Raw genomic sequence first — 15203 nt, forward strand, 5'->3', positions numbered from 1 at the left:
TAAGAGAAGCTGGGTGAAAGTCAAACGAGAACTCTGTACTATCTCTGCAACTCTTCTGTATCTATTCTTACCCGACTCTTGTGCCTATAAGAAATCCTAAGGATTGCATATGTCTAAATGAAAAAAATGGCTCTTCTGAAAATTTAATTCTAACATCTGCTTTGCTAAAGGTAGATAATCCAGTGACAAGCTGAACAGTATTTAGGGAACCCGGAGTCTATCATTTACTCTTTGCAAAACTTTAAGATTTTCTCAGAAATATTTTCTAAGTGATTTATGTAGTTTGAAGATAGCTAATAATAATAATAAAACATACTTTAAAAAGCACTAAGGTCTGTATTGCCTTTATATTTGTTTATTTAATGTGGCCTGCTGTATACTATATGTTCCAGGAGGCTTTATCAATTAACTCTACACACAGCTGTTCGAGAAAGTCTCTTCAGAGGAAGTTACACAACAACTTGCTCTCAACCTTCGACACCAATACAATAAACTACAAGTAACATATATACTTGTAGTTCATTCCCATTTTTATATAAAAATGTTTCTTAATTGTCCCATACTTTGTCACATACTATTCTGTTTCTGAAGTGAAAGGATTTCCTCTTAACAGCATGGATTTAAGTTACCTGTGTAACAGATTTTTTTTTTAGGCTGCCAAATATCTTCCTGTTTTTAGAGAAATCCTCACTCTGTGGCAAAGCCTGACTCCTCTTCAGAAGATGAAAAGGCTAAATATGGTTATATAGTCTCCCTTGCATGTGATCTGGGCTAGCGCAATTACAGATACCAGTCCTGAACACAGAAGACAAAGATAGGGGTGAAAGAAGCAGAGACTGAAGAGAATCCACTTTGGTGGCAAACAGCCGCAAAGTCCCATGCCCAGTGAAAGTGGAAGCTGTAGTATCAGGTCCTCAGTAGGTGTGGCAGTAGTATCCTTTCTGGGATGATCTGTGGCTTGATTAGGACTGTAGGCCTGACAGTTAGTTGTCTCTTTCCTGAACATTTTCTAAGCCAGGTTCCATAACCTTCCTGCAAATTCTGGGAGTGTCCAATATCTTTTTAAACAAATTCCTTGTATGCCTGAATTTTTTTGCAGCTTGCGTTTAAGAAAATACTGAGTGATACAAAAATTGATACTGGAGCAGTTGTAAGCCAAATTCCCTGTCACAATGTCAACTGGACTACTAAACAAAAATGTAAATTTCTTACATTTATGTAGTTTTAATTTTTCAAGATGCTTTTTATTCAAGAACGTTAAAATATCCCTTTCTATGTGTTCCATGAACTTTCTGTTAACAGCATAGACTGAAGTATCCCATGTTGATATTTATTATATCACCTCTGAGAACATGTACCAATCTTGTGCAGAACTGGAAAGTAAACATCCTCCTTGGGCAACTGGATAAAATATGAGCATAAACTGTGTATTAGTTAACAATGCTGACTCAGTGTAGCCTCCTTAATATGAAAATTATATTGCCGTTACATAAGAGAATGCCCCTATTCTTAGACGTATTTAGCCCCTAAGTGTCATGATGTCTTCTCAAATGGTTCAGCAAATTTGGCTAACTATTAGCAATTGGTAAAGCCACATGAAAGTTATCAAAGTCTACAACGTACTATTTTTGCTACTTTTCCATAGGTTTTAAATTTTTCAAAATAAAAAGCTTCCTGAGGGACTTCCTTGGTGGTCCAGTGGGTAAGACTCCATGCTCCCAGTGCAGGCACCCCAGGTTCAATCCCTGGTCGAGGAACTAGATCCCACGTGCATCCGCAACTAAGAAATCTACATGCTACAACAAAGATCCTGTGTACAGTAAAAATAAATAAATCTAAAAAAAAAAAAGCTCCTGAGAAAATTCAATGGAAAAAGTCATCAATGCTAGTGAAAACTTGACAGTTCTGGGATAGGATTTCATGTCAATTTAATATATACTTTTAAAGCTGATATTAAGTTCAAACAGTTATAACATTGGAATCCAAAACATTTTAAATATTCATTTTGATTAGTACAGGTCTAGAAAATTTAAGCTACAAAGAAAAATTTACAAGGCAGAATGCTGTATTGGGTTTGTTATGAGCCACAATCGTATAAAAATGCAGACTTTGATGAGGTCTCTGAAAATCTGAGTGAAAAACATGAATACGTTTTAATCTAATGATAAATTTCATAAGAACAGAGATTTTTTTTTCATTCATACTATATATCTACTATCTAGAACCCTGCCTGGAATATTTAAGTGCTCTATAAATATTTGTCAAAGAGATAACTGTACTCTCTCAGAATTACTTTTGAACATTTGCAATTTGCTAGGGAATTAACCCATTCTGCCTGAGTCCCTCTAGTTCAGGGGGGAAAGGTATATGTCTCCTACTAATTATGAAATTATGACAAGAGTATATTATACGTTACAGGGAATACAGTCAATAATTTATAAAATAACTATAAATGGAGTATAACCTTTAAGAATTGTGAATCACTATACTGTACACCTGTAACTTATAAAATATTGTACATCAACTATATTCAATTTAAAAAAAGAAATTATGTATGACAGTAAATGCTCGTTGTACATAATACAAATACTATATACCAGCATCATAACCTTACTATTATTTAACAACTGTCTACTCTTCACAAAGGACACTCTGTTGCGTGATAGCTGAAACCCTCTTATTTTATCAGCTAGCACCTCCTTCACTTGGAGAACAGACCATATGCAGCCAGCCATCTCTTGGTACTCCCAGGGGATTGTTTCCTGGACCTGCCCCCTCCCATGGTTACCAAAACCCATGGATGCTCACGTTTCTTACAACTGGCCCACCATATCTGAGGGTTCCACTTCAGTGGATACAGAGGGCCAACTGTACATAAACCAGTCTGAACAAAAGTATCTAACACTATGCCCAGAAGACTTATTAATAAGATATCCATGCTCTCAGGACAGTTCTCGTTTTAAATTATATTTTACAACAAACTAACATTCTAGATGGCTGATAATTACGCGTTTGCAAATTAAAGTTATTGCTGACTTCACTCTCACATTCAACATCCAAACCACTGGCAATTCCCACAGCTCTGTTTTCAAAACATTTCCAGAATCAAACCACTTCTCACAATACGGTTGACCCTTGAACAACATGTGTTTGAACTGTGTGGATCCACTTATACACATGGAATTTTTTCACTAAATATGTACTACATGATCCACAGTTGGTTGAATCCACAGAAGCTGAGGTCTGACTGTAAAAGTTATACATGGATTTTTGACTGCTTGAGGGCTGGAGCTCCTAACCCTTGCATTGCCCAAGGGTCAACTGTACATTTCCAGAGTAGTGCTGACAAGAAATTGAACAGTCTCTAACAAGGCACTGCTGAACACTCGTTTGTGGCAAAGGAAGGCACCTCCTCTGAGCCATTCAGGTACACAGGCAATACGGAAATTCAGACTGTATCTTACCCTCAAGAATGAGTAAAATCTTGATTCACTGCTTGAAACTGTACCAGTTTTTAAAACAAATTTAATGATCACTTACCATGGACCAGACATTGCTAAGAACATATTAAAAGCCTCTGACTCCCAAGGTTATTCAAACAAACATTTTATATTAAAAATAAAAAAACACTGCTGGGAAAAATCAGGGATGAGCACCTACTCATATTTAATCAAGATTGGTCTGACTGGAAGAATGGGAGTTTTGGTTGAGAAAGGCAGAAGCGAGGGAGGGGATAATAGGAAATGTTAAAGCATGGACTACTTTGGGGAAAAGATTCTTGGATGGGGTGTTCTAGTAAAGCATACAAGGCAAAATTAGTCATAAATGTAAGTGTCAAGAGTTGAGGACAGTAGAGTTGCAGGATGATGAACAAAAGGGTATATGACTTGGGATGAGTTACTTTAATTCTAAGCTTAGCTTTTCCTCAGCTGTAAAATGGACCCATTTACTGCAGAATTCTGATGAGGATTACACAAGCTCACAAAGCACTTAACAGAGAACACATGGCAAACGATAAGTATTCAATAAATAAATAATAAATTAAATAATAAATAAAACTTCATTAATTCTCCTGCAATGGTTGGTCCCCTGTCCCCAAGCTAGTACTGCTTGCTTTTGTAGACTGGCCTAGGAAAGCTTAAGTTGTCTTCATTATTTGATATTCCCAAATCAACGTACTAAATAGGTTAAATTCTCAGATTATTTTTGGCAGTTTCTGAAATTAAAAACTTCAAAATAAGATTCTTAAAGACATTATAAAAGATGAGCCGTTCTTAATCCAATATGCTGCTGGCTATCATACTTCCAGCGAAGAGGCAAGAGGGAAAAAAGGTTTCCATAAACTCTATGGGGCTAATGATGTTTTAGGGAGTATTCATCTACAGATATAATCTTTCAAAAGACAAAAGTCATGGGCTAATTGCTGCATCCTATTAAAAAGACACATAACGTAACTAACAGATTTATGAGACAAACTATCAAAAAAGTTTACCTATTCATTAAGAAAACAAGTGTAACTATATTTCTCATATAGATTACAAAACGTAAACTATTTTGTTGGCGAAAAAAATAATTGATTACGTTGTACTTCATAACAACTGTGATATCCAGAGAGTTGCAAAAAGAAACCTGAGCGTATTTTTATTGCCTTGAGTTCTCAAACTGCCAGTATTCTAAGAATAAAAACAAAAAAGCTACGTCAAAAACTCATCGGGCTTTTTCTTCTTTTCGAGAAAAGCAACAAAGGCAGGGTCACCTCAGCGGATAATATTTCGAAAAAAACAAAGGAGAGGGGGCGGGGAGAGCAACACGACAAAGAAAAGATCCCAAACTAAGATCACTTAACACTAAGTCTAAAAATTCTCAGAGGTGACTAAATATGTTAAGGTACTTATCAATTGTTGCTTCATTAAAAACTCCCCGCTGCTTCAACGACATGTCAATCAGAAAAGTAGCAAGCGACGATAAAAATGCATTATATTCACTTCCCCTCAGTTAATATATACCTCCGGGGGAGAGTTCCATTTTTAAAAAGCAGTTTCAAGATCCTTAAGGGGTCCGATTTGGGGCTTTTTGATCAGGGGAGGGGGTGCCACGGAAGGAAAGCCACAGAGAAGTTCAAGAAAAAACATTTGGCGTTTTTCCAGTTGGCAACTGCGAGAATAAAGTTTAAGTCCCTGAAAATCAGTATAAGCATTTTCAAGACAAAAATTCTTATCAACGAAATACACTGAAAGGAAGAGTTTCTAGAGAAAATCAAAGTAAAATGAAAGGGAGACGGCTGTAAAAATCAAGAGGTTAATCGAGACGCGGGGGAGGGGGATGGGGGGAGAGAAGAAAAGCGTAGAACAAAAAGGCTAGCCGAGTTCTAAAAACAGGTTTGAATGAAAATCTTTTCTCCACGCCTAAGACCACAGAGCGCCCGGGACGAAGCCAAACGCGACGCTGTGGGGTAGTTACGCGGCTGGGACTAATTTAGAGGGCTGAGCCCCGTCTCCGTCCATCTCGTCCCCTCACAGCCCGGGTCTCGGTCCCTAGGCATCCCGGTGAGCGCTAGGGAGAGGAACCATGATATCGCGGCGTCCGCGGGGAACAATAGGCTGGGGAGCGGCGCAGAGCCGAAGCTTCGCTCCGGGACCAACACCATCCCGCCCCCCTCATCGCTGCCCCAGACTCACAGAGTCTTAGGCATTTCGTCCTCCATGGCTGCTGCTGTCGCGGCGGCGCCTCCGGGTCCAGCTCTCTACCCTTTACTACCTCACAAATCTTTTGAGCTGCTATGTCTGTGAAATAGCTGGGTTTCTCGGCCGACCGGAGGTTACTCCGCCCCCTCCTTCGGCGGCAATTACACTAAACCACCCGGCCCAGCGCGAACAATGAAGCCCCAACACAAGATGGCGGCGAGCCGGGAGCCTTGAAGCGGCCAGCGAAGTGACCCGGGCCGCGCAGGCGCAGAAGAATCTTGCACTTTCAACCTCCTGGCCGCCAGGCTGCACCTCAGTCCTTATATTCACTCGTTGCGCAGCCGCTCTTCCAGCGACGCTCGGGGATGTCTCAGACTGCGCAGGCGTAAAGGTTAACTAGTTCATGACTTGAGGAAACTCTTTTGAATTCCACTCCAGATTCGAATGTGTCAACAGTAATTTATAGTGAAATATAAATCTTCATGGAAATGAAAAATTGTGTTTCCAGAAGAAGAAAGATTATAAAAATTATTTAAGGCAAGGACAAAAGTTAGATGCGCCGCCCGGGAATCGAACCCGGGTCGCAAGAATGGGAATCTTGCATGATACCACTACACCAGCGGCGCTCACGATATTTGATCTCGCTGAAATGCTTTAGGTTGACGTACAAGCAAACGTGTATTCCCGGAAGATTTGTTTATTTATTCAAAAATAAAAGTTTATTGAGAGTCCATATAATCTGTTACTTTTCATATAAGAAATGATTTCTTTTCTCTCATTCCGATACAGTTGAATAGATGTTCCTGCTTTTTCTGTACGGAAAAAATCTCATTAAAAAAATTTTTATTTTTAGCTTAAAAGAGTTTCAAGGGACTTCCCTGGAGGTGCAGTGGCGGGACTCGGCGCTTCCACTGCAGGGGGCTTGGGTTTCATCCCTGATCAGGGAAATAAAACCCGCAAGCCACACAGCGCGGCCAAAAAACAAAAAGTTTCATTAAGAATTTGTCTTCTTCATATATACACTACCAAATGTAAAACCGATAGCTAGTGGGAAGCAGCCTAATAGCACAGGGAGATCAGCTCGGTGCTTTTTTGTGACCACCTAGAGGGGTGGGATAGGGAGGGCGGGAGGGAGGGAGAAGCAAGAGGGAAGAGATATATGTATATGTATAGCTGATTCACTTTATTATAAAGCAGAAAGTACACACCATTGTAAAGCAATTATACTCCAATAAAGATGTTAAAAAAAAAAAGAATGTCTTCTTGGTATTAACCAAATTTTTGAGAGCCTGGAATGTATTTCTAGATCTTAGTGGAATTTTTCTTTATATTTGAATTTCCTTGGTATATTCAATGTATACTGAAAAATATTTAAGAAATAGTTCTTTAATGCAAATAGGTCCCAAGAATTCTAAAACCAACTGACTCAGAATATATACAAATTTCAGCCCTCTTCCAGGGAAGCAGAAAAATTAGGGCTCTGAAATGTACTTCAGTATACTCATTATGTGTTTTGTATTGCATTTCATAAGTTATGTAAAAGTTTTTAAACATTGGGAAATGTACATGCCCCAAAATGTGGTGTTTTCTTTGGACTAGTTCCTTTAGACTTCGATACTTTTGGATAACCATTTTTAGAATTGTCTTTAGAATCTGGTGCACATTCTTGGGATTTTATTCAAAGATATCAAATATTAGTCTTTTGGGGATGAATAAGACAAATGTTAATAGTGGATAGTATTTTTAAACAACGTTTTGAGATGTAATTCACATAACATACATTTCTTCCATTTAAAATGTACAGTTTGGGAGTTCCCTGGTTGCCTAATGGTTAGGATTCGGGCTTTCATTACCACAGCCTGGGGTTAACCCCTGGTCGCGGAATTGAAATACCCCAGGCTGGCAGCCAAAAAAAAAAAAAAAAAAAAAGGAAAAAATGTATAAAGATAGAATGCACAGTTCAGTGTTTTTGTTTTGTTTTTTCAGTACACGGGCCTCTCACTGTTGTGGTCTCTCCCGTTGCGGAGCACAGGCTCCGGACGCGCAGGCTCAGCGGCCATGGCTCACCGGCCCAGCCGCTGCGCGGCATGTGGGATCTTCCCGAACCGGGGCACGAACCCGTGTCCCCTACATCGGGAGGCGGACTCTCTACCACTGCGCCACCAGGGAAGCCCCAGTGTTTTTTTTTTAGTGTAATCACAGAGATGTGCAACCATCTCTATAATCAATGTTAGAACGTTCACCGCCGAAAAAATGAAACCCTTACCAATTAGAAGTCACTTCCTATTCCCCATTCCACCCCCCGCCACAACCCACTAATCTTCTGTCTCTATAGATTTGTCTATTCTGGACATTATATTGTCCACGAAAAATTTGATTAATAGTCAATCTAAGAAAGCAATAGAGAATTTTATTTGAGCCAACCTGAGGATTATAGCCCGGGAGACAATCTTTCAGAAAGCTCTGAGGACTTTTCTGCCCATTAGAAGTTAATGCACAGGGCCTCCCGAGGCTGCTGCCAGTCAGGTGAGCTCCGGTCTGTCTGCGCTGCGGCAGGGAGGCCGCCGGATCAGCGAACCAAACCAATGCTGGGCGTGGAGGTGGTGCCTCAGTGTTCTCTGGGAAACAAGCAATGGGAAGGTGCACTGGTCTCCTCTAAGCCATCACCTCATCTTTAACCTGGCTCAGGATGGGATGAAACTATCAGAGACTTAAGGTGATCGAAATATATGACTTGACTAAAGTAAAGTTAAAATATTGTGGTGTGCATTTCAATTCTCAAGCCATAGCTCCCACCATTGAGCAGATTGACCAGTCTTTCGATGCAACCCATCCTGGAGTGTACAACTCCACTGAGCAGCTCTTCCACCTCAACTTCAGAGGACTGTCTTTTTCTCTTTTCAGCTAGATTCATGGATCGAGGCTCCCAAGTGCGAACCCAGTTTTGCCCATGGTCTGGCTTCTCTCCAGACAACACACGAAGCAATCGTGAAACGAATGCACATCTACAGTGGAAACAGCCTACAGGATACCAAGGTTCCCATGATGCCCCGAGCTGTTTCCTGGGCAATGTGTGTGCTGAGAGTATAGATGTTCTTTGAGATGGAACTGGACCCTCAGGTTTATGACTTCGCCTACTTGCCGCAGGTTGCGGACCCAGCCTATTAACAGATGCCAAGATGTGGGTATTTGAATTCTTAGTGTATTTTGGCAGTTCCTGCCAAGATGTTCTTAGCATGCTTACCTCTCCACACAAGGTCTTCTACAAGTCAGAAGACAAAATGAAGATTTATTCTCCTTCTCCTGATAAGCAAGTTCCATCCAAGTGCGATGACTACTTTTTTAACTACTTCACTCTTGGAGTGGACATCCTCTTTGACGCGAATACACTCAAAGTGAAGAACTTTGTCCTATACACCAATTACCCTGGACATTATAATTTTAACATTTATCACCACTGTGAGTTCAAGAATCCACTAACTGTAAAGAGAGAAAACACAGATGGTCAGACAGAAACGTGCATGACCTACAGCAAGGGGGACAACATCCAAGAGCTTCTGGGCCATCCTGTGGAGAGGCCTGTTGCTCTGCACAGGTCCTGCTCCCCAGACAACACCAACACATTTGGCTCCACATTCTGCTTTGGTCTTCAGCGGATGATCTTTGAGGTCATGCAGAACAACCACATTGCCTCGGTGATCATTTATGGCCCTCCCAGGCCTGATGCAGACCTGAGGGCCACGGAGCTCCACTAGGATCATCACCACCCATGCCCCTCTGCCCCATGGAACTGTGCATCGCATCCTATTCGGCAGGCCACCCTGTGGGTTTTCTTGGACACCTTGTCAGTGTGGAAGGGCTGTTGTGATATTTTGAGCTCAGGCTGGGTGCTCTGCCATGGGGTGAGAGGCCCAGATATTCCTCTGTCCATTCTTAGCCTGCTGGTGCCAACAGGGGGCACAGACTACAAAGAGAAGCACAAACTCTGAGCCTTGATACCTGGACCCAGGAGCTCTCGGCTAACATGTAAGGGGAGAGTGTTCTGTCTCCCCTGACCCACACACATTGGGAAAACTTGAGGCTCTTTCTGTGGCTGAGGACCCAGGCACCCAGGACAAGGACAGGGTCCTGCCTTTGGCCCAACATTGCCACATGACCCTTAAGGCAAGCAGGTAGCATGTCCATAGTACTTGGCTGCAACTTTTGTACTACATCCACTTTAGTTACTGGATGAGCTGGCTGTGGCCAAGGTGGCCCACCTGCCCTTCCCTGTTTCTTTCATGCATGCGCTCCCTGCCAGGCCCAGTAGGCACACCCAACTGGTTGAAACACAACTTTCTCCCATCAAGGTATGTGCCCAGGCCTGCTTCCCACCTTTCTTGGAGCCAGGCTTCAAGGCCGCCTGTTCCCCTACTCTGCCCCAACCTGGCTGACAGGGCTGCATGTTTCCATCCTGTTTGCCTCTTTTATTTAATGCCAGAGTTGTAGCCAGAGACAACTTCCTCCTTTTTTGTGTTTCAGCATTCTGCTCTGTACTGTGGGCTTGACTCCCCTTCCCTGACTCTGGGCCGTGTCCCCTGGCCAGGCCCATTCATAGCTCAAGTCCTCTGGGGCTCAAGGAGGGCTGGGCTGCTCAGTCTCTTTGTGGAATTTGCTAAGGAAAGTAGTATATGTGCTTTAAAAATATTAATCCTTTTGAAAAGAATTGAGAAAAGAAATGTATAATTTTATTCCATTTTAAGTTATTTTCATTTAGCAACTTGTGATACATAGATGACAATTTTGTGAGTTTTTCAAATGTGTGTACAGATTTTTGTAAGTATAGCTCTTTTGTAATTAACTCATGTACAGCCTCATCCTGTATAGTTTAACATCCTGTATAGTTTAGCCCAGGGGACCTGCCTTGGGCTCCTGTGTAGTGCCTGGGCCCACAGCCAGGCTTGTGTGGCATTCCCATGACTTTGGGACTGATTGGTGTCTTCCCATGTGGACTGTGGCCTGGCCAGAGACCCCCCCCCCCCACCACATAACCCACTGTGGGGCAGCCAGGACTGTTCCCATCCTCTTAGAATGGGGGAACCTTCCTCATGCCCTGCCTGTACCCCTCCTCCAATAAAGACCTATGCCCTTAGCAACAGCTCACCATGTGCTGTTGCTGGGATGTTTGTACTTAAAAAATAAATAAATAAAAGAGAATACACAGTTATATACATTTTGAAGACAAAGAGTTATATATCAAATGATGTATTGACAGTTTACATAGTCCAGATCTGCATGTACAAGGCAAGTAGTGAGTCATCTTGATTAAGGATTAAGAAAGGAATATGGGGATTCCCTGGCGGTCCAGTGGTTAGGACTCGGCACTTTCACTGCCCAGGCTGTGTTCAATCCCTGGTCGGGGAACTAAGATCCTGCAAGCTGTGTGCTGCAGCCAAAAAATAATAGCAATAAATAAAATAAAATAAAATACACTTGAGCTGGAAATGAAAACCCTCTTTAGTTGAGAAGGAAAAGAAATAAAACAGCCCCATGTTCAATGCTGCCTCATCCCTCATGTTATGTCTTATCCCTCATGTTATAGCCTAAGGAATTACCTTTCTGGTGCCAGGAAGAATTGCTCTTTACCATCAAGCAGGCATTCCTGTGTCTTTTAAGGAGATCTGGTTTATGTATAATTGTAGAAGCACAGTGCACTCTAAAAAGGAGTATTGGCCCAAATGAGCAGAGAGAAAGTTTTATGTTTAAATGTTTTTTGTCCTCCCTTAAAAATAGTTTTATTTCATCAATTCCCTCTTTTGATCATTAATTTTTTTTTTTTTTTTTTTTTTTTTGCTGTATGCGGGCCTCTCACTGTTGTGGCCTCTCCCGTTGCGAAGCACAGGCTCCGGACGCGCAGGCTCAGCGGCCATGGCTCACGGGCCCAGCCGCTCCGCGGCATGTGGGATCTTCCCGGACCGGGGCACGAACCTGTGTCCCCTGCATTGGCAGGCGGACTCTCAACCACCGCGCCACCGGGGAAGCCCCGATCATTAATGTTTTGATAGAAAGCATTAGGTGATCAAATATTTGGTCCCTTGATGCCACCTGTGGTTGCTTACCTGCCCTGGGTCTGTCATGTCCCTCCATTGCCAGTTCTAAAAGCCTGGTTCTTTCTTTCCTTTTAGGGGGACTGTAGTGGTATAATGTCTGTCAAGCACTGACAGTGAATTCCAAGTTGCCCAGTAGGACTTATGTCAATTTTACATTGCATGTGCATTGTGCATGTTCATTATTTTATAGAGAACTATAGATGTAATTAATAGTTTCAATCAGTTTAGATATTATTATTTTAGTAGAAGTTGGTGACACATAGCATGAAATGCAAGAAACCATCACTTTATAAGTTATACAAACTGTCATCAAAATTACCAACGGGAGTAAGAATGCCATTAGTAAAGATTTAAAGCAGGACCCCCACCCGCCGAACCAAACCTTTTTCCTAGTATTTCTCCTAAACTGGGAAGAAGATCATTTAGAGTGGAAATTTGCGTTTTCATATGTGTCACAATATGGGTCATATTAGAAAACTCTTGGGAAGCAGTTAAAATATCTAGGGCCATGTGATTTTTTATTTTATTTTTTTTTTGGCGGTACGCGGGCCCCTCACTGTTGTGGCCTCTCCCGCCACAGAGCACAGGCTCCGGATGCACAGGCCCAGCAGCCATGGCCCACGGGCCCAGCCGCTCTGCGGCATGTGGGATCTTCCCAGACCAGGGGCACGAACCCGTGTCCCCTGCATCGGCAGGCAGACTCCCAACCACTGCACCACCAGGGAGGCCCAGGCCATGTGATTTTATAGGACCTCTTTTCTCATCATGGAAACTTCTGAATTGAGCAAGCTAATGGCTTGGTTACTATCATTTAAGGCTTGCTGGGTGAATTTTGTTAAAGTCTCTGTGAATAATGACAACTTCTATTCCAAGTGAAGGAATAAATATTGTGACCAAACGATCATACCAATGCAAGACTGATTGATCCCAGTGTGTTCACATTAAAGGCAGATTGGCAGGGACAGTTTCAAAGGCTACCTGTAGGTGACCTTGCGCATGAGTAAAACCAATTGTGCATCTTCCTAACCAACCTGGGGAGAGGCAACGCCATAAAATTGTTCAATAAATCCATTGGATCCTGGTAGGAGCTAAGTAATATATATATATATATTTATATCCATTATCTCTTTTTTAAATTAATTATTTTTATTATATTTTTGGCTGCATTGGGTCTTCGTTGCTGCGCACGGGCTTTCTCTAGTTGCGGCGAGCGGGGGCTACTCTTCTTTGCGGTATGCGGGCTTCTCATTGTGGTGGCCTCTCCCGCTGCGGAGCATAGGCTCCAGGCGCCCAGGCCTCAGTAGTTGTGGCACGCGGGCTCAGTAGTTGTGGTGCACGGGCTTAGCTGCTCCGCGGCACGTGGGATCTTCCCGGACCAGGGCTCGACCTCATGTCCTCTGCATTGGCAGGCGGACCCCCAGCCACTGTGTCATCAGGGAAGCCCTAAGTAATATATTTACTATCTAGTGAAAAGGAGTATTTATAGTCAGGTTCTGAACAAATGTCATTCATTGGCTGAATAAGAGGGTCCCACTTAGTGATATCAGTGGTAGCTGGCACAGTCCTAGGGTATCTTTCTTCTAAAATAAAATTTCTAAGGGCCATCCAGTTAGAGCCTTGGAGAGAAGAAATCCACCAAGGTACACCCGGAAGAATCTGTCGTAGATTACTCACTGTAAAGCCAACAATTGAATTAATTTTAAACCCTACTTAGGTTTTGTGCCCATGATAGAAAAAATTGATATATGCAAAAGTCCACAAAATCAATAAAACACTATATATAATCATATAAGTCAGGTCCAGCATCTCAAGATAGCTGTCTAATTCTGATGTCATTGTCTTCTTGTCCTAGTGTGGGTGTAGTTTCTCTTCTATTTGAGCACTGTTTTAAAGTGAGTTGAGGTCAGCAGTCTTCTCTATAGACCAGCCCAGTGCAGGACCCTTCTAAAGTGGGACATAAGGATCCAAAAGTCAATTTCCTTTAGTTTTACTGTGTATGAGCTAGTCAAGTGTACCTGGTAAGGGTCTTTCTATCTAGGTTGGAGATGGACCTTTAAATAATGTCTTTCCCAGTATGCATAATCTGCCTGGTTGCAGGTCATGGGACAACTGATCTTTGCCCAAAGACAGACTACTGGGATAAGCTTCAGAAAGAAACTTAGAATGTCCTTTAAAAAGTTAATTAAACTTTACAATAATATAGTAATGAGGAGCCCTTCAGGAAGTGAGTCCTAGGTAGTAAATATAAAACCCCAAAGACACGAACAACGCTAGAATTGAATATGCACAAGTAATTTTTCTCTCTAAAATTATCCTCATTGCCACCAAATATAGCCAAATTAAGACTAATTTGTTTGTAAAATAAGCCTGGCTTCAATAAACTTATCTTAATTATTTACATAAGTGTAATTGATTATATAGGCTCTTTAAATTGGCTTTGCTGGAAGTTTTCATAAGGAATCTCAGGTTAAACTTTTAAAAGGCCTGTCAAGGGTGGGCAAGCCACATCAAGGGCTTGCTATCAGATTCTGCCTGTCGTATCTATAGATTTGGGTGAATTCCTCTCTTCTCAAGGTCCCCAAAATATCTTGAGATTCCTGCACCAGCCAGCAGGTGGACTTCTTTATTTACCTGGTAAGGCTGCTGAGAACACTGAAAGCAGGGTACCAGGTTGTTTTCCAAGGGGCTTTATAGCTCCATAAAGTTCACCTTAGTTCTTTAAAGTTATTTGGTCATATCTGATTCTATCATATTCTGTAATACAACATTCCAGTCAAAACCATGTTAATATAACCAATGTTTCCAATTATGGCCTGTTATAAGGAGAACAGATTCTTATTGAACTTATACAAATAACTATATTGCCTAAAAATAAGAATATTCACTAAGAGTTTCCAAATTCTGAAGTAATTAAGTTGAGAGAAAGGATAAATATTTCAATTCTGCTTAAAAACGTACAACTTACCAAGTTGCTATAAGTCATTATTAGCTTAAGAGGAAACATTTCCTTAAAACTGGAAAACAAAGATTAAAAGCCAAAAATATTTCAGACAAAAAGCCATAAAAATTATAACCATATTCATCACAAAAAGCCATAAAAATTATAACCATATTAACCAGTCCTACGTAGCTAATCCTTGTTGATCTTGATCATCTGTTAACAGTTTATGAAGCCATTTTGTTTTCCATTAGAACTCTTTAACTTCTTACCCAGATTGGTGGTATGATTTGAAAGATATCAGAAACCTGTACTCGTCAAAAGTTTCTTTCTATGAATATTCTTGAAGATGAAGCATTTTTTTTCAAAAACATCAGAGTACAACAATAGCTGTCCATAAATGGTAAAAAGACTTTAGGGCTTCCCTGGTGGCGCAGTGATTGAGAGTCCGCCTACCGATGCAGGGACATGGGTTCGTGCCCCGGTCCGGGA

General features: G+C 41.5%; 1 protein-coding gene, 1 non-coding gene and 1 pseudogene across 11 annotated transcripts in view; 1 reads left to right on the forward strand and 2 right to left on the reverse strand.

The window, feature by feature from the left end:
* The window catches only part of TIA1 (TIA1 cytotoxic granule associated RNA binding protein), a 29239-nt gene extending 23172 nt beyond the window's left edge, over positions 1–6067 (reverse strand). For 9 of the 10 annotated variants that reach the window (XR_003438276.1, XR_003438275.1, XM_027131936.1 and 6 more), the window contains exon 1: positions 5679–6067. Coding sequence is in view for 5 of the 10 variants with exons in the window: in XM_027131935.1 (XP_026987736.1) it covers positions 5679–5704 (26 nt within the window). In the remaining 5 variants the exon portion in view is untranslated. The remainder of the gene's footprint in view (positions 1–5678) is intronic. The other variant, XM_027131933.1, reaches the window with a different exon arrangement.
* Positions 6068–6239: 172 nt separating this feature from the next.
* TRNAG-CCC (transfer RNA glycine (anticodon CCC)) lies at positions 6240–6310 on the reverse strand. Its single transcript has one exon. It is a non-coding gene; the product is annotated as a tRNA-Gly (tRNA).
* Positions 6311–8269: 1959 nt separating this feature from the next.
* On the forward strand, positions 8270–9439 carry LOC113633482 (UPF0183 protein C16orf70 pseudogene; annotated as a pseudogene).
* Positions 9440–15203: the final 5764 nt, after the last annotated feature.

This window comes from Aethalodelphis obliquidens, unplaced genomic scaffold (genome assembly GCF_003676395.1).
Source record: "Aethalodelphis obliquidens isolate GAN/ISIS:26980383/991018 unplaced genomic scaffold, ASM367639v1 scaffold40, whole genome shotgun sequence".
NCBI lineage: Eukaryota > Metazoa > Chordata > Mammalia > Artiodactyla > Delphinidae > Aethalodelphis > Aethalodelphis obliquidens.